The following is a 27,235-nucleotide window of genomic DNA, read 5'->3' on the forward strand; positions in this document are numbered from 1 at the left end:
AGGTATCATTCTTGTAAACGTACATTGTAACCCCTCAAATCCAACCTTACTTAAGTGTGATGCCCAGATCTGTTCACTCCAAGTGGGGTCTAACCAGGGTTTTGTATAACTGCAGCATCACTTCTGCAACCTTATGCACGAGTCCTTTAGATATAACGGTCAACATTCCATTAGCTTTCTTGATTACTTTCTGCACCTGTTCGTAACATTTTATAGGTCTGTGCACCTGAACCCTCAAGTCTGTTTGGACATCCACTGTATTTAACTTCATACCATCTGGAAAGTACCCTGATCTATTCCTTTTCAACCCAAAATGGATAATTTCACCCTTGCTTAACATTGAATTCCAGTGAATATATAATGATTAACTCTGGGTGAGGGGAATAATGTTTGGGGCAGATATTGTGTGAGATGATACTCCAAAGGAGTTAGTTAATTTTCATGTTACATGGCACTCTCTCCCCCCCCCCCCCCCCCCCCCCCCCCCCCCCCCATGCAGTCTCTAAGTGGAGACTGTGGAGTACTGCCTGAAGGGAACATAAATATTCTCGAGACTCATTGGTAATTATGGCTAGCTAGTTAATGCAAAAACTCCCTATTCTTTCTTGCAATAAAGGAGGATTTGTGGTCACAAATTACCCAAACCAGAACATCATGCACTGGTGACAGTGGTTTTTGAAAATGCAACAACTGCAAGTCCCTTTGCCTATTTACCAAGCTTCTCCAGAAGCATTCAGATATTAGCTGGTTGTTTGGAAATTGTGACATTGACCATGAAACACAGTATCATGACTAGATAGAATTGAAAACCCTTATAAATATGCAAGGAGAGTATTGTGGATAATGGTTATATTATCCACAGTTGCATAATGGTTATATTTTTGGATTAATAATTGCATGTTTATTTTTGAAAAGTAAAAGTAATCTCTAAGTCACGTTATTTCTTGTGCAAACTGTGAAATTTTCCAATGTCTCTCTAGTTCCATGCGATTGGAGACAGGAAGGATTGGGATGCGTTCCATCCCACTTTAGTGGCAGAGGGTCTGTTTGCTTTTGGCAACATTCTCAGTTACCTACGGCTTTTCTTTGTGTACACGACTAGTTCCATCCTTGGACCATTGCAGGTATTGTATGCATGTTATCTAATTATTTGCACCCTGCAGAATACACAGTGCTCGAAGTTGTGGGTAGATAATTAGGTTTCTGATAACAGTACTTCTGAACCAGTCATTGAGATAAATAACCAATTGCCCTTGCTTGATTTGTTCTCTCTAATTTATCTTCTGTCTATCTAGGCCAGTGCATGCACTGCCTTTCTTGCTCATCCCAAACACAGTTGAGATCCTGTATATGTTGTACCCATTTGCAACACCTCACTATTGTGTGTGTTAGCATTTTTGCTTCTTCATTTTCTGAGCATTGTTTATTATTTTCCCCTCTCTTTATCTTACATAATCAAATAATTTTTTTTCAAAGATTTGTTTTGTCACTTTTCCTTCTCTATAACACATATTGTGGACCTAGGCCATTCAGCCTGCAGAGTCTGCTTTGCCATTCAGTGAGATCATGGCTGATCTGATAATCCTCAACTCCACTTTCCTGCTTTTTCCCCATTTTCCTTAATTCCCTTTCTGATTAAGAATCGGTCTATCTCAGCCTCCACACTCTGTGTTGCAAAGAATTCCACAGATTCACAACTTTGAGAGAAGAAATTCCTCATCTCTATCTCAATTGTGAGACCCTTTCATCTGAGAATTTATGTCTGGTCCTAGACTGTCCCACAAAGGCGTCTTGATCTGACTTGTCCATCAGTTCTTCCGGATAACCAGCTGCCAGGAAATCTGAAGAGTTGGCCTGCACTCTGATTTTCCCTTTCTTCCCTCCTATCTTGAAATCTCCTGTGCATCTTGCATTCATGATATTGCAATGATAAGGAAGCCTATAGAATAAAAGATACAAACTTTGTTTACAGGCCATGAGATAATACCATTTAGCCTTATGTGCTTCAGTTTGCCATTTCGAGCACCAGCCTGACCTGAATTCTAAATCTCAAACAGAAACAGTATGGGCATTGTCTATTCCTGCCATCACCTTTAGTAAGTTTGAAATCAACAGTTTATATAGCAAGTACTGTTATACTAAAAATATTTGCACTGCAAATATTTTGACACTGGCTAAACTTCACACCTAAAGTTTCAATGATTTTGTGGGTTTTTTTGTGAGCATGACCATTTTTCTGTCTAAGGAGTTTTTGTAGCTGTGTTACTATATATGTGACTTTCTATAAAGTTTTGGCTCATAAATGAGACAGGCTATATCTTAGTAAGTAACTGCTAAAATAAAGGGACAACACTTTTTTGTTGCAGGAGCAGAGGGCATGTTGCAGTGTGTGTTTTAAGCTTTGACATTGCTGTCATTTGTGTTATAGTTTCATCTACATTGTGCTGTTTCCACATCACATTCCTTTTTGGAGCTGCTGACTAATTTCTGGCTGCATATGTTTTGAATGATGTTTTTCAATTCAATTGATCATAACAGCCACAGAAGTAAACATCTTTTAGACTGTGTAGTCTTTAAGCCACATGCCAACAAAATATAAAAAAAAGTGAGGGGGGAAGGTAGTCCCAGGTAATTAATTTCTATTCAGTGAACTACATTTGAGGAAGATACATATCTTCCTTCCAATAATTTTATCAATCATTTACTAAAATAATTGTTGATTGTACCTGCATGGGAAGGAGGAATGTTCTCAGCTAAAAGGTGGTCCATAACAAAAGAGTGAAGGCTTGCACCGTTGGAGGTGATTTTTTAAAATCAAGTAAGACTCTGACTACCCTCTCAGATGCGTATAAATGGACCATGACTATTTGAAGAAATCATGATGTGGAGGTGCTAATGTTGGACTGGGTTGGACAAGGTCAGAAATCACATGACACCAGCTTATAGTATAATGGGTTTATATGAAAACACTAGCTTTCAGAGCGCTCCGAAAGGTAGCTCTTTCAAATAAATGCGTTGGACCATAACCTGGTATCGTGTGATTTTTTTAAATCTTATTTGAAGAAGGACAGAGGAGTTTTGCTCATTCATAGGCAATTGTTTTTCATTCAACCAATGTCACAAAAGCAGATTTATCTGACTTTTTTTTATTCCTTTCCTATTTGTAAAGCCTTGTTGGATGCAAATTGGCTGCATCTCCCATAAATGGCAGCAGTGACTGTAGTCCCAAAGTACTTTACTAATTGCAAATCTTTATTTACTGTGAATCACTTTGGGATGTCCTCAAATTGAGGAATTATGTGAATGAAAGTTCTGTATTTTGGCTCATTTTTAGCAGGCATAAATTAAGAAGTTAAAATGATAAACTTTCACAATCAAAACTTGCTGTAGGACATATCATCTAAGGATAGAAATCTGGATACATTCTAGCGCACAATGTTTAAAAAAATAATAAATTAGCTGTCTCAGTTTAAAAATAACTTTCAAAGATCAAATGCAAATAAGTAAATATGCCATTAGAATAACATGATAGGCCATTCAGATGCTAGGGCTATGTAAGAACTGTGGATGTTGGAAATCAGAAACAGAAATTGCTGGAAATGTTAATAGATCTGGTAGCATCTGTGGAGAGAAATCAGAAGTAACATTTTGGATTCAGTAACACTTCCTCAAAACTGACCGAATTAGGAAAAAGTTTTTTTATGCAGAAGATAGGGTGGGTAAGGAGTAAACAATAGGTGGAGATAGAGCCCAAAGAGAGAGAGAACAGTTGGACAGACAAAAGGAGTGGATAACAATCAGCCTGGGAGAATGAATAACGACTAAAATTTTCAGCTTGGGAACTCTACTGCCTTCTGGATTCAGTATTGGTTCAACAATTTTCGGGCTTGAGGCGTCTTCTCCCATGTCCTTAGCCTATCCCCCACATGCATCTTCTCCCATGTCCTTAGCCCATCCCCCACACGCATCTTCTCCCATGTCCTTAGCCCATTCCCCACACGCATCTTCTCCCATGTCCTTAGCCTATCCCCCACATGCATCTTCTCTCATCTCCTTAGCCCATCCCCCACACGCATCTTCTCCCATCTCCTTAGCCCATCCCCCACACGCATCTTCTCCCATCTCCTTAGCCCATCCCCCACACGCATCTTCTCCCATCTCCTTAGCCCATCCCCCACACGCATCTTCTCCCATCTCCTTAGCCCATCCCCCACACGCATCTTCTCCCATCTCCTTAGCCCATCCCCCACACGCATCTTCTCCCATCTCCTTAGCCCATCCCCCACACGCATCTTCTCCCATCTCCTTAGCCCATCCCCCACACGCATCTTCTCCCATCTCCTTAGCCCATCCCCCACACGCATCTTCTCCCATCTCCTTAGCCCATCCCCCACACGCACCTTCTCCCGTCTCCTTAGCCCATCCCCCACACGCATCTTCTCCCATCTCCTTAGCCCATCCCCCACACGCATCTTCTCCCATGTCCTTAACCCATGTCCCACACGCATCTTCTCCCATGTCCTTAGCCCATGTCCCACACACATTTTCTCCCTTGATCTTAGCCCATCCCCCACAAGCATCTTCTCCCATGTCCTTAGCCCAACCCCTCTGTTATCACAAGGTCTGCTATTACACACAACCCATTGTTAACCACTAATAGTCCCCATTAGCAGCTATTCATTCATTTAGGCTGATTGTTACAAATTGTAATCCATTCTTTTGTCCAACCTTTCTTCTCTTTCAAATAAAAACCATAAGAACTGTGGATGCTGTAAATCAGAAACAAAAATAGAAGTTGCTAGAAAAGCTCACAGGATTGAGACTATGTATGAAGAGAAATTAAAGTTAACGTTTCTGGTCTGGTGACCCGTTCTGAGGAAGGGTCACCGTGCCGGAAACATTAACTTTGATTTCTCTTCACAGGTACTTCCAGACCTGCTGACCTTTTCCAGTAACCTCCGGTTTTGTTCATCTTTTTCTTTGAGCTCTACCTCCACCTACCATTTATTCTCTAATGCCATGCTCTCCCTCCCCCCCCCCCCCCCCCAATGAAAAACATCCCAAGGCTTCTAAGCACTCTATTCTGCTTTTCATAACTGTTCAACTGTACTGGACTTCCTGACAGGCAGTCAGGTGCCAGAAATCTAACACAACTGATATACTTAAGTACTTTCCTCAAATTCTGGCTTAATCAATTCCCTGATCTGACCCAGAAATGCCCATTCCCATGACTGACCTGGCACTTCTTCAAAACTACACAAATTGACTATAATGCAATCGATGAACTGCAGGCGCTGTTTGGATAACATGAACTTTCTACTGAACAGGTATAGCAATTTTCAATAGCAGTTTTCTCCAGCACGATTTTCTATAGTGCGAGGTTGAAAAGGAACACAACTGTTGCGTTATACCAGAATGTACATTACTGTACATGAGCACATATTAGCCTTTCAGAGACTTGGTCATTCAAGGAAAACAGGGAGATCAGTCTTCAGTCTAGGTGGACGTAGAGACTGATTGGGAGTCATGGCTTTGACTATGACCTATACCTTCTAAAAAGCAAGAAATTGGAGGGTGAATGTCTGACACCGTTAGGAAGGAACAAAGTGCAATTTTCTAGAGGCTCCAAAGCACTCCATTCAACTTTTTGTAAATATTGAACTATACCGAAGTTCCTGACCTGTAGGGCCAGAGATTAAACCCTTTAACACAAATGATGTACTTGCATACTTTCCATAAATTCTCCATTCCCTGATCTGACCTAGAAATGCCCATTCCCCATGACTCATCTAACTGACCCACAACAAGCAAAAGGTTTCCTCAAACCAAAATGTCCAGAATTGAGTTTCAAACTCAGAATTCTGGTTTGGTTTTAGTTGTTTTGATTCCTCTTGCAAACATTTTCACCTTCCATCTCATCGTTTGAGAAAAGATTTGCTTTACTACTGCTTCTGAAAACCTGTGTAAAAGCAGAAACGTGGCAAATACAGCAACTACTCATGAAGCTCCTGTCAGGCGCCACAATCCCAATCAAAATGCTACTGAAAGATTTCTCTTCTGTATGCTATAGTAACAAAGCCCAAGATTCCTCACATTTTGAGCACATGATTGCAGTTCAGGCCACTGTGGGAAATTGTGTATTAGACAGTCAATATCCACACAGAGGAGAAAATAAATACATCTTGTACTCAATGGTTTTCTTTCAACAGTGCTGAAAAGAAAATAAGAGAATGCTGATGCCTCACAAAATACATTTGTCTTTTTATGGTTCCTGTCATGCTTGAGTTAGGCAAAGTGCCCGGACTTTTGAACTTGAAAAGGCCACTGACTGCTTACAAAGCAGGAGGCCCTCCTTCATCAAGGATGAAATCCCAGCCAAACTGCTGAAGTTTACAAAGTCACATCTCCTGTCATGCTTTCAGGATCTCTTACACTGATGGTAGGTCGGATCCATCCCACAGGACATATGTGATGCAAAAATGATCTTGTGCAAAAAAACCAAAGGAGATGGGAGCATATGCCGGGGATGTCCCATTTCTTTGCAACACTGGGAACAATTGACCTCGGATCATGCTTAAAAGAGTCATCTACATCTAGATGGAGTATATACAGATGCACAGACCTATGATTTCTGTCCTGCCGGAGGTACAGTAGACCTGATCTCCATGGGCCAACAGAAAGTCAAGTGTAGGACCAAGTGTCTGCTGGAGCATTTGAGAAATCCAATTAACAGTTTCTTTTGAAACATATCATCAAACAGACCCTCTTCTTGCCTTTGGGGAATAATGGGAATGAGACTTTGTTGTGAGCAAGCAGAGGCAAAGTAGAGGTAAAGGAGAAAACTCATGAACCTTCAAATGTTATGAAGTGTAAGGGGTATTGTACCTTTAAGAGAGTTAAAAGTTAGCAGAACTACCTGTCAGAGCACCAAGGTAGCAATGTAACATTTGGTCAAATAGCTAGATTAGCTGTGTTGCGTGGAGACAAAAAGAAATTCAAATTCAGCCAATCAGTTTAAATTATGCCCCAAAATACCAAACTCCAATCAAATTTGAACTTAGTATTTTGACAATATTAACACCAATGAAACAATCCGATGCTTTGGGGTATGAAACAGAGAAAAAAATTGAACAGTTGGAGGAGAACTGCCAAAAGACCAACAGATGTAGGTTACTAGTGAGAACTCTGAGAGGTACCTGCGTGGAGAAGGAGTTCGCACAGGAGAAAAAACATCAACACTGACCTGGAGAGCAAACCTACAGAGGAAGATACCAAGAGAAGATTTGACAGCTGGTTGGTTATGAAATTTGGATTTTTCTGTAAATCTTAATCGGCAGTTTTATCGGACTAGTATTGTGAGGTGGGGGTGGGGTGGTGGTGGTGTAGAGGTAAAAGATAGGTTTAGATAAATGAGTTGTAAATAGTTGTTAATTAATTAGTCTCTGTTAGACTTGTTAAAAAGTAGTTAATTTTTACTTTAAATACTGACTTTTGGGATAGTTCTTTGCCTTTCAAATTTTAACAGATTACAGCAAGGTTTAAATCATTTCTGTATTGCAGGTTTAAATTAGTAAGGGAGGGGGGAGGTGTTTTACCCCATGTCGTAACACAAAGACTAATCTACCTGAACCTACAAGCACCACCTGTCCTGCGTGTGGCAGTTTAACTTATTGGTCAGTCTAGAAACTGTCAAATCAGTGTGGAAGCAAGTCATCATCCATCCTGAGGAATTCCTGAAGAAGGAGAAAATAGGATGTGGGCAGAGGTGTGCTGGTAATGTCACTGAGCTAGTAACTAGACCCCCAAGCTAATGTTCTGAGGATGTGGATTCAAACCCCACGAAGACAGGTAGTGATGTGAGGAACTGTTGTGTTGCCGTGGTAGTCCCTATTGCTGGCCAGGACACCCAGGGTTCTGCGCCACAGGTGTATCATAACATCTCTGGTTGATTTAGAATTTTTTAATATACCTATTTACTTTACTTTTCTGACACTGACAGCATAGCAAGAGTCTCCAAGATGTTGTGGAAATTACCTGTTCATTCCTTCCAGGACAAAATTCAGTGTAATATATATATTTCGATGGCAACACCTCTGACAATTCCTGGGTATAGAATGGAATGAAACAAGCCTGTGTCCTAGCTCCTACTTTATTTGGTATTTTCCCCTCCACACCCCTGCCGTTTGTCATCTTGCAGGTATGAAAAGAACTTACCTGTATTCCGGGTCCAAGGACAGCCTCGACAGTCTGTCCAGACTGAAAGAGAAGACAAAAGCACAATACATTGTGATTAGAGAATACCTTGATCAAATGGGCCGGTGGGCTGAGGAGTGGCAGATAGAGTTTAATTAGATAAAACCAAGGTGCCTGCATTTTGGAAAGGCAAATCAGGGTAGGACTTATACACTTAATGGTAAGGTCCTGGAGAGTGTTGTTGAACAAAGAGTGCAAGCTCGTAGTTCCTTGAAAGTAGAATCACAGCTAGGCAGAATAGTGAAGAAGGCATTTGGTATGCTTGTCTTTATTGGTCAGTTTATTGAGATAGGAGTTGGGAGGTCATGTTGCGGCTATACAGGACATTGGTTAGGTCACTTTTGGAATACTGCGTTCAATTCTAGTCTCCCTGTTAAAGAAAGGATGTTGTGAAACTTGAAAGGGTTCAGAAAAGATTTACAAGTATGTTGCCAGGGTTGGAGGATTTGACCTATGGGGAGAGACTGAATAGGCTGGGGCTACTTTCTCTGCAGCGTTGGAGGCTGAGGGATGACCTTGTAGCAGTTAATAAAATCATAAGGGGCATAGATGGGGTGAATAGCCAAGGTCTTTTTCCTGAAGAAGGGCTCATGCTCAAAATGTCGATTCTCCTGCTCCTTGGATGCTGCCTGACCTGCTGCGCTTTTCCAGCAACACATTTTCAGCTCATTTTCCCCAGGGTAAGGGAGTCCAAACTTAGAGGGCAGAGGTTTAAGGTAAGCGGGGAGAGATTTAATAGGGACCTAAGGAACAACTATTTTCACAGAAGGTAGTGTGTGTATGGAATGAGCTGCTAGAGGAAGTGGTGGAGACTAAAACAATTACAGCATTTAAAAGGCATCTGAATGAATACCTGAATAGGAGGGGTTTAGATGGGTATGGGCCAGATGCTGGCAATTGGGTTTAGATCAATTTAGGATATCAGGTTGGCATCGAAGAGTTTGACCAAAGGGTCTGTTTCCATGCTGGATGACTCTGTGACAATGCTGATAGAGCTACATGGAAATCTGCTACAAAGGCTGGTGCATGTAACTTGTTCTGCCGAATTATAAGTGTGAAGAAAACCAAGACTGTGGTCACATCTCTGACTTTGATCATGCTAAAAAGACCTGGCTGGAAATGGTTAGCAAACTTCCTACCTTGTGCCCACAGTGACAAACAACCTGTGTCTTTATGTAGAAATCATTTCACGCATGGAAAAAGCAGCTTATCGCCATTGATTGATTCATAAAATGTGTGTGGAATAATGTCAAGCTGACAATTATCAAGATCCTGGTTTATGAGTTCTGTGCTCTCAACACGTTGCATATGTGGTAAAATGGGGATGTGATGGTATTATGGCTAGACTATTAATCTCAGGGACCCATATAAAAAAATCTGGACTAAAGAGTCTAATCACAACCATGAAATAATTGTTGATTGTAGGAAAAACCCATCTGGCTCACTAATGTCCTTCAGGGAAAGAAGTCTGCCATCCTTACCTGGTTTGGCGTACATGTGACTCCAGACCCACAGCAATGTGGTCGACTCTTACTGCCTTCTTGAGCAATTAGAGATGGACAATAAATGCTGGTCCAGCCAGTGACACCCATATCCTGTGAATGAATTAAGCAAAAAAAACTTAAATCTATCAAAAAAGGAAGCAAAACCATTTTCATCTTCACTGTTTATAACGTATTCTGAGAACCTTTTGGAAGAACAAAATGAAGAATGTGACAATCCTCTGGAAGCCAAATCTTGCAAGTATATTAATATTTGTCAAGCAGAAGTGATTTCGGTTGTTCACAGGAAAAGAAGAAAATCACATAGTGAGCATTTTCTGTGTGTTGGAGTAGATAGAGCTATATTGCCAGCAGGATGCCCAGAGCTTCATTTCAAGGATGTTTCCAAGTGCAACACAAAGGCCCTAAACATTATTTCTCTCACATGCTTGGGAGGTACCAGTTAGCAACATAAGAAATGGTGACATCATCTGTGGGCTAGCATGTGCTGCCCTGATGATCATTGGCTACAACAGTTTGGCAACAGGGAACAACACAAAAATGATGTCCCACAATGGCATCTGATAAACATTACATGTGGCATTTTATAGCTGAATCTGTTTTCCACATACTGGTCTCTTTAGCCATCAATGTTAGAGTGTCATATGAAAGAATCCCATCTCCACCATCTTACCAAGAGGGAAGGATGCCAACAACAACAGTACCTTTGAAGTGAAGAATAAGAAGAACAACTAACACCAAATCTAACATGGACAACATTGGCAAGGCTCATGAATGTAAATTACGGCACCACAGTAGAGTCGCAGATAGATAAGATGGTGAAGAAGGCATTTGGTATGCTTGCCTTCATTGTTCAGTGCGTAGAGCGTAAGAGATAGGATGTCATATTGTGGCTGCATAGGACATTGGAAAGGCCACTTTTAGAATACTGTGTTCAATTCTGGTCTCCCTTCTGAAGGAAGAATGTTGATAAACTTGAAAGAATTCAGGAAAGATTTACAAGGATGTTGCTGGAAGTTGCTGGAGGGTGAAAGCTATAGGGAGAGGCAGAATAGGTTGGGGCTCTCTTCTCTGGAGCATCAGAGGCTAAGGAGTGACCTTCTAATGATCTATAAAATCATAAGGTACATGGATAGGGTGAATAGTCCAGGGTAGGGGAGTCCAAAACTGGAGGGCATTGGTTTCAGGTGAGTGGAAAAGATTTAAAAGGGACCTGAGGGGCACTTTGTCCCACAGCTAGTGTTGCATGTATGGGACGAGTTGGCGGAGGAAGTGATGGAGCTGTGTTCACTTACAACATGTAAAAGGCATCTGGATGGGTACATGAAAAGGAAGGGTTTAGAGGGATATGGGCCAAATGCTGGTAAAATGGGAGCAGATTAGTTTAAGATTTCTGAAAGGCATGGATGAGTTGGACCAAAGGGTCTGTTTCCATGCTGTGTAACTCTATAACTATCAACTGAGAACTTGTGGGTAATAGGGAACAAGTAATGGTATAAATCTAATAGAAATAAGTACTTGGAGGAAGCCGATGTAATGCAGTGGAGCAAATCATGCATTTGATGGGTTCTATCACTCACAACCTTGCGTCTCCCTTTTAATTTTATAGAAAAACTATTTTGTCAGCATTGTTATGATTAATATTCAGTAACTTCAATGTTTAAGCATTTCGTGTTATATTATGTAAAATGAAGATTCAGCACACTTCTACACTGAGATCGAATAAGATTCCTATAATGTTTTGATGCATTTATCCTTCACGAAGACTCAAATCTCCAGCAGTACAGCCTGTAATGAAGCACCAAGCACACTAGCCCACACGATATTCGCGGCTTTTGGAATTCTAAAAATAAGCAGGCACCAGATAAGTACTGGTTGTGTTCCAGTAGGACGAGGAACTTGTTTAAAAAAAAAAATCACAGACCTGAGTGTTTTATGATTTCAAGCGATTTCTTTCACAGTCAAAACATCCCTTTTGAGATGTTATTAATTAAATAGGACTGCTATTAAGGGAATATTTTTTCAAAAGTCAACACTGTCAAAAGTGTCCAAACAACCAGGAGGCCACTATAAGAAAGTAGGAGTACACATTCATATTTCACCATTGATTCATTTAAAGTGTCATTTGGGATTCTACTAAGCCAATTTCACTAGTATCAGTAATTAATGGTGAATGAGGGGTTTTTAATAATTGTCTTTGAGAAAGGAAACCAAATGTACATTGATGCCTCTCTCCTCCATGTACTGCATTTACACAACAATTCTGCTGATGATATAAAGAGTCCCAAAGACAAGTTTATTTGACAGAATTATGCCCAAATACTGTGTTGGATTTGTGCAGTTTGAGCCTTAACCAGATCTGAGTTGGTGAAGTCTTTGAATCTCAATTCTAAAAAGTTAATGTCACCCTGGTGTAGCAGTTTATTCATAATTTAGGAATAATGACTTACTCTTGGGAAATAAGGCAGGGCAGGTGACTGAGGTATCAGTGGGGGAGCACTTTGGGGCCAGCGACCATAATTCTATTAGATTTAATATAATGATGGAAAAGGATAGACCAGATCTAAAAGTTGAAGTTTTAAATTGGAGAAAGGCCAATTTTGATGGTATTAGGCAAGAACTTTCGAAAGCTGATTGGGGGCAGATGTTCGCAGGTAAAGGGACGGCTGGAAAATGAGAAGCCTTCAGAAATGCGATAACGAGAATCCAGAGAAAGTATATTCCTGTTAGGGTGAAAGGAAAGGCTGGTAGGTATAGAGAATGCTGGATGATTAAAGAAATTGAGGGTTTGGTTAAGAAAAAGAAGGAAGCATATGTAGGGTATAGACAGGATAGATTGAGTGAATCCTTCAAAGAGTATAAAGGAAGTAGGAGTATACTTAAGTGGGAAATCAGGAGGGCAAAAAGGGGATATGAGATATCTTTGGCAAATAGAATTAAGGAGAATCCAAAGAGTTTTTATAAATACATTAAGGACAAAAGGGTAACTATGGAGAGAATAGGACCCCTCAAAGATCAGCAAGGCGGCCTTTGTGTGGAGCCGCAGAAAATGGGGGAGATACTAAATGAGTATTTTGCATCAGTATTTACTGTGGAAAAGGATATGGAAGATATAGACTGTAGGGAAATAGATGGTGACATCTTGCAAAATGTCCATATTACAGAGGAGGATGTGCTGGATGTCTTGAAATGTATAAAAGTGGATAAATCCCCAGGACCTGATCAGGTGTACCCTAGAACTCAGTGGGAAGCTGGAGAAGTGATTGCTGGGCCTCTTGCTGAGATATTTGTATCATTGATAGTCACAGGTGAAGTGTCGGAAGACTGGAAGTTGGCTAACGTGGTGCCATTGTTTAAGAAGGGTGGTAAGGACAAGTCAGGGAACTATAGATCAGTAAGCCTGCCATCGGTGGTGGGCAAGTTGTTGGAGGGAATCCTGAGGGACAGGATGTACATGTATTTGGAAAGGCAAGGACTGATTAGGGATAGTCAACATGGCTTTGTGCGTGGGAAGTCATGTCTCACAAACTTGATTGGGTTTTTTGAAGAAGTAACAAAGAGGATTGATGAGGGCAGAGCGGTAGATGTGATCTATATGGACTTCAGTAAGGCGTTCGACAAGGTACCCCATGGGAGACTGATTAGCAAGGTTAGATCTCATGGAATACAGGGAGAACTAGCCATTTGGATACAGAACTGGCTCAAAGGTAGAAGACAGAGGGTGGTGATTAGATTAGATTACTTACAGTGTGGAAACAGGCCCTTCGGCCCAACAAGTCCACACCGACCCGCCGAAGCGTAACCCACCCATACCCCGACATTTACCCCTTTACCTAACACTACGGGCAATTTAGCATGGCCAATTCACCTGACTTGCACATCTTTGGAGTGTGGGAGGAAACCGGAGCACCCGGAGGAAACCCACGCAGACACGGGGAGAATGTGCAAACTCCACACAGTCAGTCGCCTGAGGCGGGAATTGAACCCGGGTCTCTGGCACTGCGAGGCAGCAGTGCTAACCACTGTGCCACCGTGCCGCCCACGGTGGTGGAGGGTTGTTTTACAGACTGGAGACCTGTGACCAGTGGAGTGCCACAAGGATCAGTGCTGGGTCCTCTACTTATTGTCATTTACATAAATAATTTGGATGCGAGCATAAGAGGTACAGTTAGTAAGTTTGTAGATGACACCAAAATTGGAGGTGTAGTGGACAGCGAAGAGGGTTACCTCAGATTACAACAGGACCTTGACCAGATGGGCCAATGGGCTGAGAAGTGGCAGATGGAGTTTAATTCAGATAAATGCGAGGTGCTGCATTTTGGGAGAGCAAATCTTAGCAGGACGTATACACTTAGTGGTAAGGTCTTAGGGAGGGTTGCTGAACAAAGAGACCTTGGAATGCAGGTTCATAGCTCCTTGAAAGTGGAGTCGCAGGTAGATAGGATAGTGAAGAAGGCATTTGGTATGCTTTCCTTTATTGGTCTGAGTATTGAGTACAGGAGTTGGGAGGTCATGTTGCAGCTGTACAGGACATTGGTTAGGTCACTGTCAGAATATTGCGTGCAATTTTTGTGTCCTTCCTATCGGAAAGATGTTGTGAAACATGAAAGGGTTCAGAAAAGATTTACAAGGATGTTGCCAGGGTTGGAGGATTTGAGCTATGGGGAGAGGTTGAACAGGCTGGGGTTGTTTTCCCTGGAGCGTCGGAGGCTGAGGGGTGACCTTATAGAGGTTTACAAAATTGTGAGGGACATGGATAGGGTGAGTAGGCAAAGTCTTTTCCCTGGGGTCGGGGAGTTCAGAACTAGAGGACATTGGTTTAGGGTGAGAGGGGAAAGATATAAAAGAGACCTATGGGGCAACTTTTTCACACAGAGGGTGGTACGTGTATGGAATGAGCTGCCAGAGGATGTGGTGGAGGCTGGTACAATTACAACATTTAAGAGGCATTTGGATGTGTATATGTATAGGAAGGGTTTGAAGGGATATGGGCCGGGTGCTGGCAGGTGGGACTAGATTGGGTTGGGATATCTGATCGGCATGGACAAGTTGGACCGAAGGGTCTGTTTCCATGCTGTACATCTCTATGACTCTATGAATATTTGCAGAAATATAGGCTTTTTTACTTGTAACATAAATATGAAGGCAAATGGAATAGACATTTTACATCATGTATCAGATAATGCATATCTCAATGTGTAATGAATAACTGTCAACACGTTAAGATGATTTTGTTTGAGGGAGAAATATTGTCCAGGATGTTGAGAAATCTTGACAAACTATTTTGAGCAAACAATCTCTAATATTCACTGAGTTGTTGAACAGGCTGATCAAATCTCTGTTTAATGTCTGTTTCAAAAGATGGCATCTGCAAAATATAGTATTTTCTGAACAATGTAGAGTCAGCTAAACCTCATGTTGAAGTCTTAATGTAGAGTTTGCAACCTTGGTTTCCTTCCACAGTGAATTCCTAATTTCAATTTCCTGACACTGGAAGCAAAGAGCTTCGCCTGAAAGAGGACAATAAAACCATGGCATGTTCCTCTGAATCTGCTTATGGTGATTTACAGTATAATATTGGCCGTTGATTGGGAATGGATTGGTTGTCCATCTTCTTGGACGGAACACAATATTGGACTACTTAAGAAAAAAAAGAAAGCATTATGGCACTCTGTTATCAGCTACTTTGTGCCCCCCCATTCCTTGCTCCTCTACTTTGCCTGTGCTTGTTTCTGTTGTCAGGGAGGTAGGCTAGAGCTGTGCTCCTTTGTTTCCAACCAAGATGGGGCAGCATGCTGGCTCAGTTGTTAGCACTGCTGCATCACGGTGCCCAGGACCTGGGTTCGAGTGGAGTTTGCACGTTCTCCCCAGATCAGCATGGGTGCTCTGGTTGCCTCCTACAGTTCAAAGATGTGCAGGTTAGGTGGATTAGCCATGCTAAATTGCCCATAATGTTCAGGGTGTACAAGCTGGGTGGATTAACTGTGGGAAATGCAGGGTGACAGGGATAGGATTGGGATGAGTTTTGGTGGGATGCTTTGCAGAGGATCGGTGTAGACTTGATGAGCCGAATGGTCAGCTTCCACATTGCAGGGATTCTGTCATTTAATGATTTTCTAATGAATTGTATGTTTCTTAAAGTTCAAGAGACACATATTTCTTAAATGTTAACCAGTGCATCATAACATTATATTGAGGAAAAATGTCTTATCAAAAGTCATTTAACTTTGAAATTAAGTTAATGCAGACTGTTATGACATGATGAAAGATGGGGTTTTTTGAGCAAACGTAAAGAGGTAAGCAGAGTGAATGCCCAAACCTCTTGAGTTGAGGCAATTAAATCACCAACAGAAAAACCAAAGTCAAACGAAATGGCAATGCTACAGGATATGCAGAGTGGAATTTAGAGCTGCGAAGTGCTGTGATTGAGAGAGAGAGAGAGAGTGAGTGTGTGGTGGAGATCCTGTCACCTTCCAGCCTCCCAATAATTAATGCAAGGCAAAGCTTAAGGATGGTCTCCCGCCTGCAGGCTAGTTAAGGCCCTTAAGTGGATACTTAAGGGGTCGTGTGAGGGTTACATACCACCACTGCTGTAGTGTGGTAGCTATTTGCCATCTGGGAAGATCACGTAGTATCTTCCTCGCGAGTGGGAAAAATTGTCCGTTGTTTTTGAGCACTGTTCCTGATCCAGATACCAGATTGTCCACAGAAACAGGAAGGATGCAGCTTACCAGCCCTATGCCATTGCTATTGAACTCCTTCCTACTCCCACCCCTCCCTTTAACACTCTATTTCCTTAAATTGACATCCATTTTAATTGATGTTGTTGTGGTTCTGTTTGAGCTGGGAATTTGTGTTGCAGGCGTTTCATCCCCTGTCTGGGTGACATCCTCAGTGCTTGGGAGCCTCCTGTGAAGCGCTTCTGTGATGTTTCCTCCGGCATTTATAGTGATTTGTATCTGCCGCTTCCGGTTGTCAGTTCCAGCTGTCCGCTGCTGTGGCCGGTATATTGGGTCCAGGTCGATGTGCTTATTGATTGAATCTGTGGATGAGTGCCATGCCTCTAGGAATTCCCTGGCTGTTCTCTGTTTGGCTTGTCCTATAAAAGTAGTGTTGTCCCAGTCGAACTCGTGTTGCTTGTCATCGGGGTGTGTGGCTACTAAGGATAGCTGGTCATGTTGTTTCGTGGCTAGTTGGTGTTCATGGATGCGGATCATTAGCTGTCTTCCTGTTTGTTCTATGTAGTGTTTTGTGCAGTCCTTGCATGGGATTTTGTACACTACATTGGTTTTGCTCCTGCTGGGTATCGGATCCTGGTGAGTTGTTGTCTGAGAGTGGCTGTTGGTTTGTGTGCTGTTAGGAGTCCTAGTGGTAGTGAAGGAATAGCAATATGTTTTCAAGTCAGAAGGGCGAGTGGCTTGGAGGAGATCTTGCAGGTGCTACTGCCCCCATATACTTGCTGCCCTTGTCCTTCAGGATAGCAGTGGTCGTAGGTTTGGAAGGATCGTTAGTGAATTGCTGCAGTGCATCTTATGCATGTACACACTGCTACTATTGAGTGTTAGTGGTGGTAGACATGTGATATCTAATCTCATTATTACAACTGGTTTATCAATTTAAAGGTTGAAAGCTGGAAAAACGCTTTTGAGGACACGAAGGGTTACTGCCCTGAAATTGCTCCCATTTATCAACATTGTTCAATTTTTGGATTTATAGCTACAGTATTTCCATTTTTGGCACTTATTGTACTTTCAAATCATGTTAACAATACATGGATGAAAAGTGAAGCTTTAGCTCAATCTCAGAAGACCTGTGAATACCAATAGTAATTATTTTCTTGTTCCATCTTTCCCTGAGCATTAAATTCTGAATCAGTTTGTGCTTTGTCCCCCTGTGCCCATTATAAATTGAGCGCAGGGTTCAGGATCATATTTCTCAAAGTTTTATTACATCTGAACCCTTTTAAAACATTTTGATGAGTGCCATTATTCTCTCAGCAAAACTCTTTTGTTTTTTAATATCCATGTCATTTACTAATCTGTAACCAATATTTTTGATCAGATTTCCATGGGACAAATGTTGCAAGATTTTGGAAAGTTCTTGGGAATGTTTCTGCTTGTTCTGATCTCTTTCACCATCGGCCTTACTCAGTTGTACGATAAGGAGTTTTCGATGGTGGAAGGCAAGGATTGTTCTGGAATCTTCTGTGAGCAACAGAGCAACGTAGCCTTCCATTCGTAAGTTTAAGTAGAATTTAGTGACCCATGTTGTTTAATGTTTTATTTGTCGTTCAGGTCTTTGCAATAGCATGTTACGATACGGTATTTTTCACTTTACATTTTTTTTAAGCACTAATTCACAAATTAGAAAACAAGATTTTCCTGGTAATTGCATTTATCTTTACTTGCTGGTCTCCTAATGTACAGCCGTTGTTTTATTTTTCACATTGAGTTTTCAATGGATTGGTAAAGAGAAGCTTCAGAAGTTTTAATTCCCCATGTCTCTTGTTTCAACTGTTTCTCAAGCTTTGATAGCATTCAGACTCCACTGAGTGGGTGAGAAGAGAGGAAGGTGAGGGGAGGAGAATGGGAAGAAATTAAGCATTTTGTTACAAATGCTGGAATTACCACATCAAATTATGTTCTGGTTAATCTACAAATGTCAGGCTACCTCTAATAGATCATATTGCAGACTGTTTTACAAAACAGGAAGGAATTGTACTATAAAATAATCATGCTTGGATGGTTTAGAGCTGCACTTTCATGGTTAGATATGCAATTTCTCATAAGCTTGGTTTATACTCTCCATGTGTCACTCTAAAGACCTGGCAAAGGTTAACTACTTCCCCACAGAGAAAGGATGCAGTACCATAAGGAGTCATTTTTATGCCAGTCTTATGGTAGTGCCAATGGCATTGATAAAAAACTGCTCTACCAACTACAGATAGTTTATGCCATGCACAAAGTGAAAAATATTGTACTTTGCCGGTTTTGGTGCTCTAACCATCATGTTGATCAGTGTCCCTCTTCTCATCCTCCTGTGTCAGTGCCCAGGGAAAGACTTCAAGTGCCAATTCAGGTAGACCTGCCACAGCTAATCTGCTAATGTAAGTCCTGTTGTGTCTAGTGGAAATTCTGAAGCGGGGTGTTCAATATCTAGATGGAGTCCACTTTAATTTTTAGTCTTCTGTTTTTCAGGATGGCAAAACAGTCATTAATTCACTGTGTCTTATTCCTCCAGGTTTGTTGGGACCTGCTATGCCCTATTTTGGTATATTTTCTCCCTGGCACATGTGGCACTGTTTGTCACAAGATTCAGTTACACTGATGACCTGCAATCTTTTGTTGGAGCACTCATCATCGGCACATACAACGTGGTGGTTGTGATTGTCCTGACTAAACTGCTGGTGGCAATGCTACACAAAAGCTTCCAGATGATCGCTGTAAGTTGTTTGTAGAATTTATATCAGGCCATTCATTCCAGTGGCTCTATGCTGTTTTGTAAGCTGCCTTCCACTTTTCTTTGTCTCAAATTTGTACCAAATGTTCGAAGAGAGGCATAATTTTTTTGAAAAAGCTGAAGTGCATTTCAACTTTTTGCTAATCCTGAAGAGGAATGAAAATGATGGTCAAAAATGAAGAGGAGGGAAGTATCTTTGTTTAGAAAGATATTGCCAGCAAGTAAGTGGTTATTGTGTGGAATGAACTGTCAGAGAACATGGTGGATGTGGATGCAATTACAGTGTTTCAGACATTTGGATTAGTTCATGAATAAGAAATATTTGGAGGGAATTGGGCCAATGGCAGGCAAGTGGGACAAGTTTAGTTTGGGATTATGGTCAGCATAGACTGGTCAGACTGAAAGGTCTGTTTCCGTGCTGTAATGACTCTATGATTTTGTAATAGAGCAGCTCAGTGCCTGATCTCTTGTTCAATGGTGAGTGATCAAATGCTGGATTTGCTTGAAAGAACCCCATGAAAGATTGTTTCAAAAAGCCCTTCCACCAGTTGTTCCTTAAATTATGTTCCGACATTTTTCTGAGCAAGTACTTCCTGATATTCTTAAAACAAATTCAGTCAGAAAATACCCCATTTTGCGTAACAAAAGTTGGTATCTGTGATTGTCTGCATCATACTGTCAAATGAGCACACAAACTTCACTGCCAGAAACAGGGCAAATGGTCCATTACAATTGCCTTGAACCTCACAATGTTTTATCACAACTGCAAATATTGTACTGCTGCCACTCTGGAAGGAATCCTGTAACTTCTGGAGTGATGTATGAAAACATTGAAACAACAGTCAGAAATTCTGTTTTTGAAAATTGATAAGACCATGAAATGTAGGAGAATAAGTAGGCCATTCAGCCCATGGAGTCTGCTTTGGCACACAAGGGATCATGGCTGATCTGATAATCCTCAACACTTTTTCCTGTCTTTTCCCCATATCTCTTGATTCACTTACTGATTAAAATTTTTGCTCAGCCTAGACAATGCTGTCTAGCAAATAATTTCACAGATTTACTCCCCTCCGCGAGTAGAAATTCCTCATTTTCTTTGTTTTAAATATATAACTCCTTATTTGAGATTATGGTTTTGATCCTAGATTCTCCAACATGCAGAAACAATGTCTCTACATCTGTCCTTTCAAATCCCTGAAGAATCTTGCATGTTTCAATAATGTTGCCCCTCATTCTTCTAAATTTCAGTGCCATTTATGTGATTAAAACAAAGCCAAGAGATCGTGTGAACCAAGTGTTCTGTGCATAACCACTTGTATACTTCACTATTATGGGCATCCAGGATATTATCATCTTCGGATTGGAATGTACATTTATCATTTAAACATTTATTTATCGACTCCACATTGTAAATAATTCAAAAGATTGTCAAAAAAAATGACTCCAGTTTATTCACAGTTTGTTCAGAAACTGAACTCACTTATGAATTAAAAAATGTGCATTGAAAGAGAGAATCTGTAAAAGATTTATTGACTCCACTGGAAATTGTTAAATTTTGGCTGTTATTGGCACGCTAACGTAATTGTTCTCCTGAGAGGAAAAGAATTCTAAGAAGAGAAAGCTTTCTGGAATTTATTTCCAGAAATTTAACAAACCCTCCATAATCTCAGCTGAAAGCTGTAATCAGCATTATTTTTACTCCACTATGACCGATTTCATTCTACAGATGGCATCCAAAAAATGTCAGCCAAACTGGTGCTAAGTTGTTCAATTGAGGGTTTTATTATCTCTGTCTCTGTCTCTGCTTACTCATTTCCCTCTTAAGCAGATAATTGTGTTTTGGATCCTATAAATGGCATAACTTGGTTATTATCTTGTGATGTATCAACGCCCACCCATGAACTGTAAGTAACATGACTGATATTTTAAGATTATGGTTAGGAGTTTAGGCACATCAATTTACTGTTGCAAAGCGTGTCTGGTACATTTTTCTTCCTGCATTTTCACTGCATCTGGGGTTTTGTATCTCCCATTGGACTACCAGACTCAGGTCAAATATGGAGTATTGTTTCGCGGCGGCACGGTGGCTCAGTGGTTAACACTGCTTCCTTACAGCGCCAGGAACCCAGGTTCATTTCTAACTTCGGGTGACTATGCAGAGTTTGCACATTCTCCCCGTGTCTGCGTGAGTTTCCTCTAGGTGCTCCGGTTTCCTCGCACAATCCAAAGATGTGCAGGTCAGGTGGATTGGCTAAGGTAAATTACCCATAGTATTCAGGGATGTGTAGGTTAGGTGCATTAGTCAGGCGTAAATAGAGGACAATAGGGTAGGGGAATGAGTCTGGGTGGGTTAATCTTCAGAGGGTCAGTGTGGACTTGTTGGGCCAAAGGGCCTGTTTCCACATTATAGGGATTCTATGATTCCAGTAAAATCAACCACCTGAGACCATTTGCTTATCACATCTGGCTTGGAGAAAAAGTGGCATTGAAAGAAAAAGGTTTGACATGACTCCAGCCGTCTTGGCTCTGAATTTGTCGTCTTCATGGGAAGCATGAAAGGAAATATTTTTGATATCTTATCATTTATTCATGGTATGCAGGCATCATTGGCTAGGCCAGCATTAATTATTTGTTCCTAACTATCTTGGAGAAGGCAGTAGTTACTTCCAATATATTTTAATGGATATAATTGAGTGAAGAACGTGAATGTACTGTAGCCAGATTTGTGGGTGACACAAAAATAACTGGGAAGACAAGTGATGAGGACAATTTAGAGTATGTAGCAGGATGTAGACAGGTTAATTAAGTGGGCAAAAACATGGCAGATGGAATATGATGTGGGGAAATGTGAAGTTATGCATTTTGGCAGGAAGAATTGAGGAGCTGAATGTTATTTGAATGGAGAAAGACTGCACAAAGGTTCAGAATAGGGATTTGGGAAACCTCATATATGATTCACAAAAAGCTGGTATCCAAGGCAGTAGGTAATAGGAAAGGCAAATGGAATGTTGGCCTTTATTTCAAAGGAGGTTAGGCAGCATCCAAGGGGTAGGAGAATCAATGTTTCAGGCATGATTCCTGATGAAGGGCTCATGCCTGAAACGTCGATTCTCCTGCTCCTCGGATACTGCCTGACCTGCTGTGCTTTTCCAGCACCAGACTCTGATCTCTAGCCTCTGCAGCCCTCACTTTCTACTCCTTTATTTCAAAGGGAATGGAGTATAAAAGTAGGGAGGATTTGCTAAAACTACACGAGTCAGATCATAACAAGAAAACTGTGATCAGTTTTGGGTCCTTTACTAAGAAAAGATATCCTGGCATGGAGACATTCCACAGCAGGTTCACTTGGCTGATTCCAAGTATGCCCGGACTGTCTTTTCAGGAGAGATTGAGTAGGTTGGGTCTGTACTCATTGGAATTTAAAAGAATGAGAGGCAACCTTATTGAAATGTAGAAGAGTTTTGAGGTACTTGGCAGGGTAGCTGCAGATAGTTGTTTCCTCTGTGGAAGAGTCTTGGACCAGAGTAGGTATAATCTCAGATTAAGAGCATATTTAAGACAGAAATGTTGAGGAATATCTATTTGAGGATGGGGAATACTCTGAGGCACTAGGGGTTCTTGTATTACAATAGTAGTGTCCCTACCTCTGAGCAAGAGTTCTGGGTTCAAGTCCCACCTGCTCCAGAGGTGTTTAATAACACCTGTTAATAGTTTGATTTCTGCCCTGAGGAACTCTTGATCTCCTGGAACTGAGATCATTGACTTCTAACAACCGCAACCATTTTCTTTTGTGCCGGGTGTGACTCTCGTCACCAGAGAGGTTTCCCCCAATTCCCATTGATTCCAGTTTTGCTAGAACTCTTTGATAATTCACTCAGTCAATTGTAGCTTTGATGGTGACAGTAGCAGGGCAAGCAGAAATCTCAGACCTTGCTTTTAGCCTCCGGCCTCCAGCCTGAGCATAGTGAGCCTCATAGAGCCACAAGCCCTAGCTTTTGGCCTGAGATGTACCATCCAGTCCTGGCCCCTGAAGAACAGTGCTGTTGTTTCTTCTACTGACTGTTTAGACAGCACCTTCCAGACCCAGAACTGGAATCTAAGGGCAGCATCATCAGCAAGTTTCCTTCCAAGCCACTCGTCATCCTGATTTAGAAATATCATTGTTCCTTCAGCATCAGTGGGTCAAAATCCTGAAACACTCTTCCTAATAACATTGGTGACACTACCTACAGCACATGGAGTGCAGCAGTGATTATGAGGGGCATTGATAAGGTAAAATATCAGGTCCTTTCCCTAGAGTAGGGGAGTTCAAAAACTAAGGGGCAAATGTTTAAGGTGAGAGGAGAAAGATTTAAAAGGGACCTGACGGGCAACTTTTTCACACACAGGGTGGTGCACATGTGTAATGAACTGCTAGAAGAAGTGATCAATGCAGGTAAAGTTCGAACATGGGCAGGTACATGAATAGGAAAGGTTTAGAGGGATATGGACCAAACACAGGAAAGTAGAACTAGTTTAGTTTGGGAAACTTGGTCAGCATGGACGAGTTGGATTGAGAGGTCTGTTTCTTTGCTCAATGACCCTAATAAGGTGGCATGATGACTTAGGGGTTAGCACTGCTGTTTCACAGCAGCAGGGACCCAGGTTCGATTCCAGCCTCGGGCGACTGTCTGTGTAGAGTTTGCACACCACCAGCATCTTGAGGGGAACTAGGGATCGGCAATAAATGCTGGTCCAGTCAATGATCTCTACCACTGATGAATTGACTTCAGCTCTTTTGTCCATGTTTAAACAGAGGCTGTAATCAAGTCAAAAGTTGAGTAGGCTTAGTGGAACTCAGACTGAGCTTCAGTAAGCTGGTTACTGTTGAGTAGTGCTGGCAGAGAGCACTGTCAATAACACCTTCCATTTCTTTCCTAATAAATGAGAGAACACTGATGTGATGGTTATGGCCAGTTTAGATTTATCCTGCTTTTTGAGGATGTGACAAATCTGGTCAATTTTCTACATTGCTGTGCAGATACCATTAATGTTGCTGTACTAGAATAGCTTGGCGAGAGCCTATTAAAATATTTTAAACAATATTTTAACAATGAATTAACATTTTTTTTTCCCAAGAATCACGAAGACAAGGAATGGAAGTTTGCCCGAGCAAAGCTGTGGCTGAGCTACTTTGATGACAAATGTACTTTACCGCCACCATTCAATATCATTCCTTCCCCGAAAACCATTTGCTATCTCTTCACAAGTCTTAACAAATGGATCTGCTCTCACACCAGCGCTGGAAAAGTGAAACGTCAGAATAGCCTTAAAGTAAGAAAACTGCAAATCCGATGTGTCAGTCATAGAGTGTTCAATAACAGAATTTATAGAATCTGAGGAAAATGTGATCAGTCATTAAACTCCCCAAATAATCTGATCTCCTCTGTGAAAAACAAGTGCTGAGAGACAGAAACACATCTGTAATGTTAAATCTATCCTTTATTAATTTTGAACAATAATACAAAAAATGCACAACGTTCTCCACAATAGTTAACAGCCAGCTTGCTTCAATCTTGTATAATGAGCTGTCTGTGTCAGTTTCTGATTGTCCACATGTGTTGTATACTGGATATTAATAATGATTTGGAGATGCCTGTGTTGGACTGGAGTGTACAAAGTTAAAAATCACACAATACTAGGTTATAGTCGAAAAGGTTTAATTGGAAGCACTAGCTTTCGGAGCGCTGCTCCTTCATTAGGTGAACCACTTTTAACTTTGGATATGAAGTGACTGTAGATTTGATTTATTCAAGGCTTATGTCTACCTATTAGGTAATCGTGTGGATCACATTACATTCCAAGTAAAATTACAAAATTATGAGAGGCATGGGTAGAATGGATAGTTGGAGTCTTTTTCGCAGGATATAAATGTCATTTATTAGGGGACCTTTATTAGGTTTAAGGTAAAAGGGGATATGTTTAAAGGAGATGTGAGAGGCAGGTTTTTTACACACAGGGTAGTATGTGTCTGGAATGTGCTGCTGGAGGTGGAAGTGGATAGAATAGCAATGTATAAGAGGCATTTTGACAGGTATGTAAAAGGCAGGGAATAGAGGGATATGGACTGCGTAGAGGCAAAAGGTATTTTGTTTAGAAAGGCATCATGTGTTAGTGCAGTCTTGGTGGGTCGAAGTACCTGTTCCTATGCTGTAGTGTTCTTTGTTCTAAAAGGCCATACCTCGATGAAAAAGACATGCATTTATAGAAGAGTATTTATGTGCTAAGGATATCCCAAGACAGATTGCAGCTTTTGGATTCCTTTTGTTCCTAGGTAGTTGCACGGTGGCTCAGTGGTTAGCACTGCTGCCTCACAGCACCAGGTACCCGAGTTCAGTTCCCACCTTGGGCAACTGTCTGTGTAGAGTTTGCACATTCTCCCCGTGTCTGCTTGGGTTTTCTCTGGGTGCTCCGGTTTCCTCCCACAGTCCAAAGATGTGCAGGTTAGGTAAATTGGCCATGCTAAATTGCCCATAGTGTTAGGTGCATTAGTCAAGGGTAAATATAGGGGAATGGGTCTGGGTGGGCTGCTGTTCGGAGGGTCAGTGTGGACTTGTTGGGCTGAAGGGCCTGTTTTCATATTGTAGGGAATCTAATCTAATACAACATTGCACAAATAACAGATGATAGTAATGAAGAAAGTCGACCATTTGATGATACTTGTTGAAGGATGAATGCTGCTACAGTGATTGTAACAAGGTCAGCCAGATGGACGACATAGAATATGACTCGGGAGTGTGGTGCTGGAAAAGCACAGCAGCTCAGGCAGCATCCAAGGAACAGGAGAATTGACGTTCGGGCATCAGGAATGAGCCTTGTGGGCTTGGGGGTGTTGAGATAAATGGGAGGGGGGTGGAGCTGGGGGGAAGGTAGCTGAGAGTGCGGGGTAATGGAGATAGGTTGGAGAGGAGGGTGGAGCAGATAGGTGGGAAGAAAGATGGACAGGTCATGAGGGCGCTGCTGAGTTGGAAGGTTGGATCTGGGATAAGGTGGGGGGGGGGGGAAGGGAAAAGAGGAGACTGGTGAAATCCACACTGATGCCGTGTTTGGAAGGTCCCAAGGTGGAAGATGAGGCATTCTTCCTCCTGGCATCGGGTAGTTAGGATGTGGCAATGGAGGAGGCCCAGCATCTGCATGTTCTTGGCGGACTGGAAGGGGGAGTTGAAATATTCGGCCACAGAGTGGTGGGGTTGGTTGGTGCGGGTGACCTGGAGATGTTGTCTGAAGCATCCTGCAAGGGGGCATCCTGTCTCCCCAATGTAGAGGACACCACATCGGGAGCAATGGAAACAGTAAATGACATGTGTGGGAGTGCACATAGAATTCTAATGCATGTGGAAGGCTCCTTTGGGGCCTTGGATGGAGGTGAAGGAGGTGTGGGCACAGGCTTTGCAATTCCTTGCAGTGGCAAGGGAAGGTGCCAGAAGGGAAGGGTGAGTTGATGCGGGGCATGGACCTCACAAGAGAGTCGCGGAGGGAGTGGTCTTTACAGAAAGCAGATGGGGTTGGGAGGGAAATATATCTCTGGTGATGGGGTCCGTTTGTGAAAATGGCGGAGGATAATGCAGTCTATCTGGAGGTTGGTGGGGTGGAAAGTGAGAACCAGAGGTATTATGTCCTTGTTGCTGTTGGAGAGGTGGGGCTCGAGGGCAAAGGTGTGGGAAGTGGATGAGATGTGCTGGAGAGTATCATTGACAACATGGGATGGGAATTTGCGGTCTTTGAAGAAGGAGGCCATCTAGTGTGTTCTGTATGAGTTCCCTGATTTGACCAGCTTCACAGCCCCAATCAGGGAGCCCTGGTTGACAGGAATGTCAGAGGTTCTGTTCACTCTGAGAACAGGCTCTGAGAGAGCTAGATCAGTGTCAGCGACAGTCCATGTGTAAATAAAGGGTGACTTGGTGACGGGATACAGGCCTCTTTGGAGTTATTTCAGCTGACAAGGATAATAGGGGAATTAGTCTAATGCGAGGCTGTTCTTA

General features: G+C 41.8%; 1 protein-coding gene across 5 annotated transcripts in view; it reads left to right on the forward strand.

The window, feature by feature from the left end:
- trpc1 (transient receptor potential cation channel, subfamily C, member 1) overlaps positions 1–27,235 on the forward strand; it is a 94,720-nt gene that overhangs the window by 65,836 nt on the left and 1,649 nt on the right. For 3 of the 5 annotated variants that reach the window (XM_043702776.2, XM_043702774.2, XM_087993311.1), the window contains 5 exons: positions 981–1,124; positions 17,817–17,992; positions 18,802–18,861; positions 18,996–19,197; positions 24,333–24,527. In XM_043702776.2, coding sequence (XP_043558711.1) covers positions 981–1,124; positions 17,817–17,992; positions 18,802–18,861; positions 18,996–19,197; positions 24,333–24,527 — 777 coding nt within the window. The remainder of the gene's footprint in view (positions 1–980; positions 1,125–17,816; positions 17,993–18,801; positions 18,862–18,995; positions 19,198–24,332; positions 24,528–27,235) is intronic. The other 2 variants (XM_087993312.1, XM_043702775.2) reach the window with 1 other exon arrangement.

The sequence above is a fragment of the Chiloscyllium plagiosum genome, unplaced genomic scaffold, assembly GCF_037043375.1.
Source record: "Chiloscyllium plagiosum isolate Xiang-an unplaced genomic scaffold, Cpla_swu_hap1 HiC_scaffold_13, whole genome shotgun sequence".
NCBI classification, from domain to species: Eukaryota; Metazoa; Chordata; class Chondrichthyes; order Orectolobiformes; family Hemiscylliidae; genus Chiloscyllium; species Chiloscyllium plagiosum.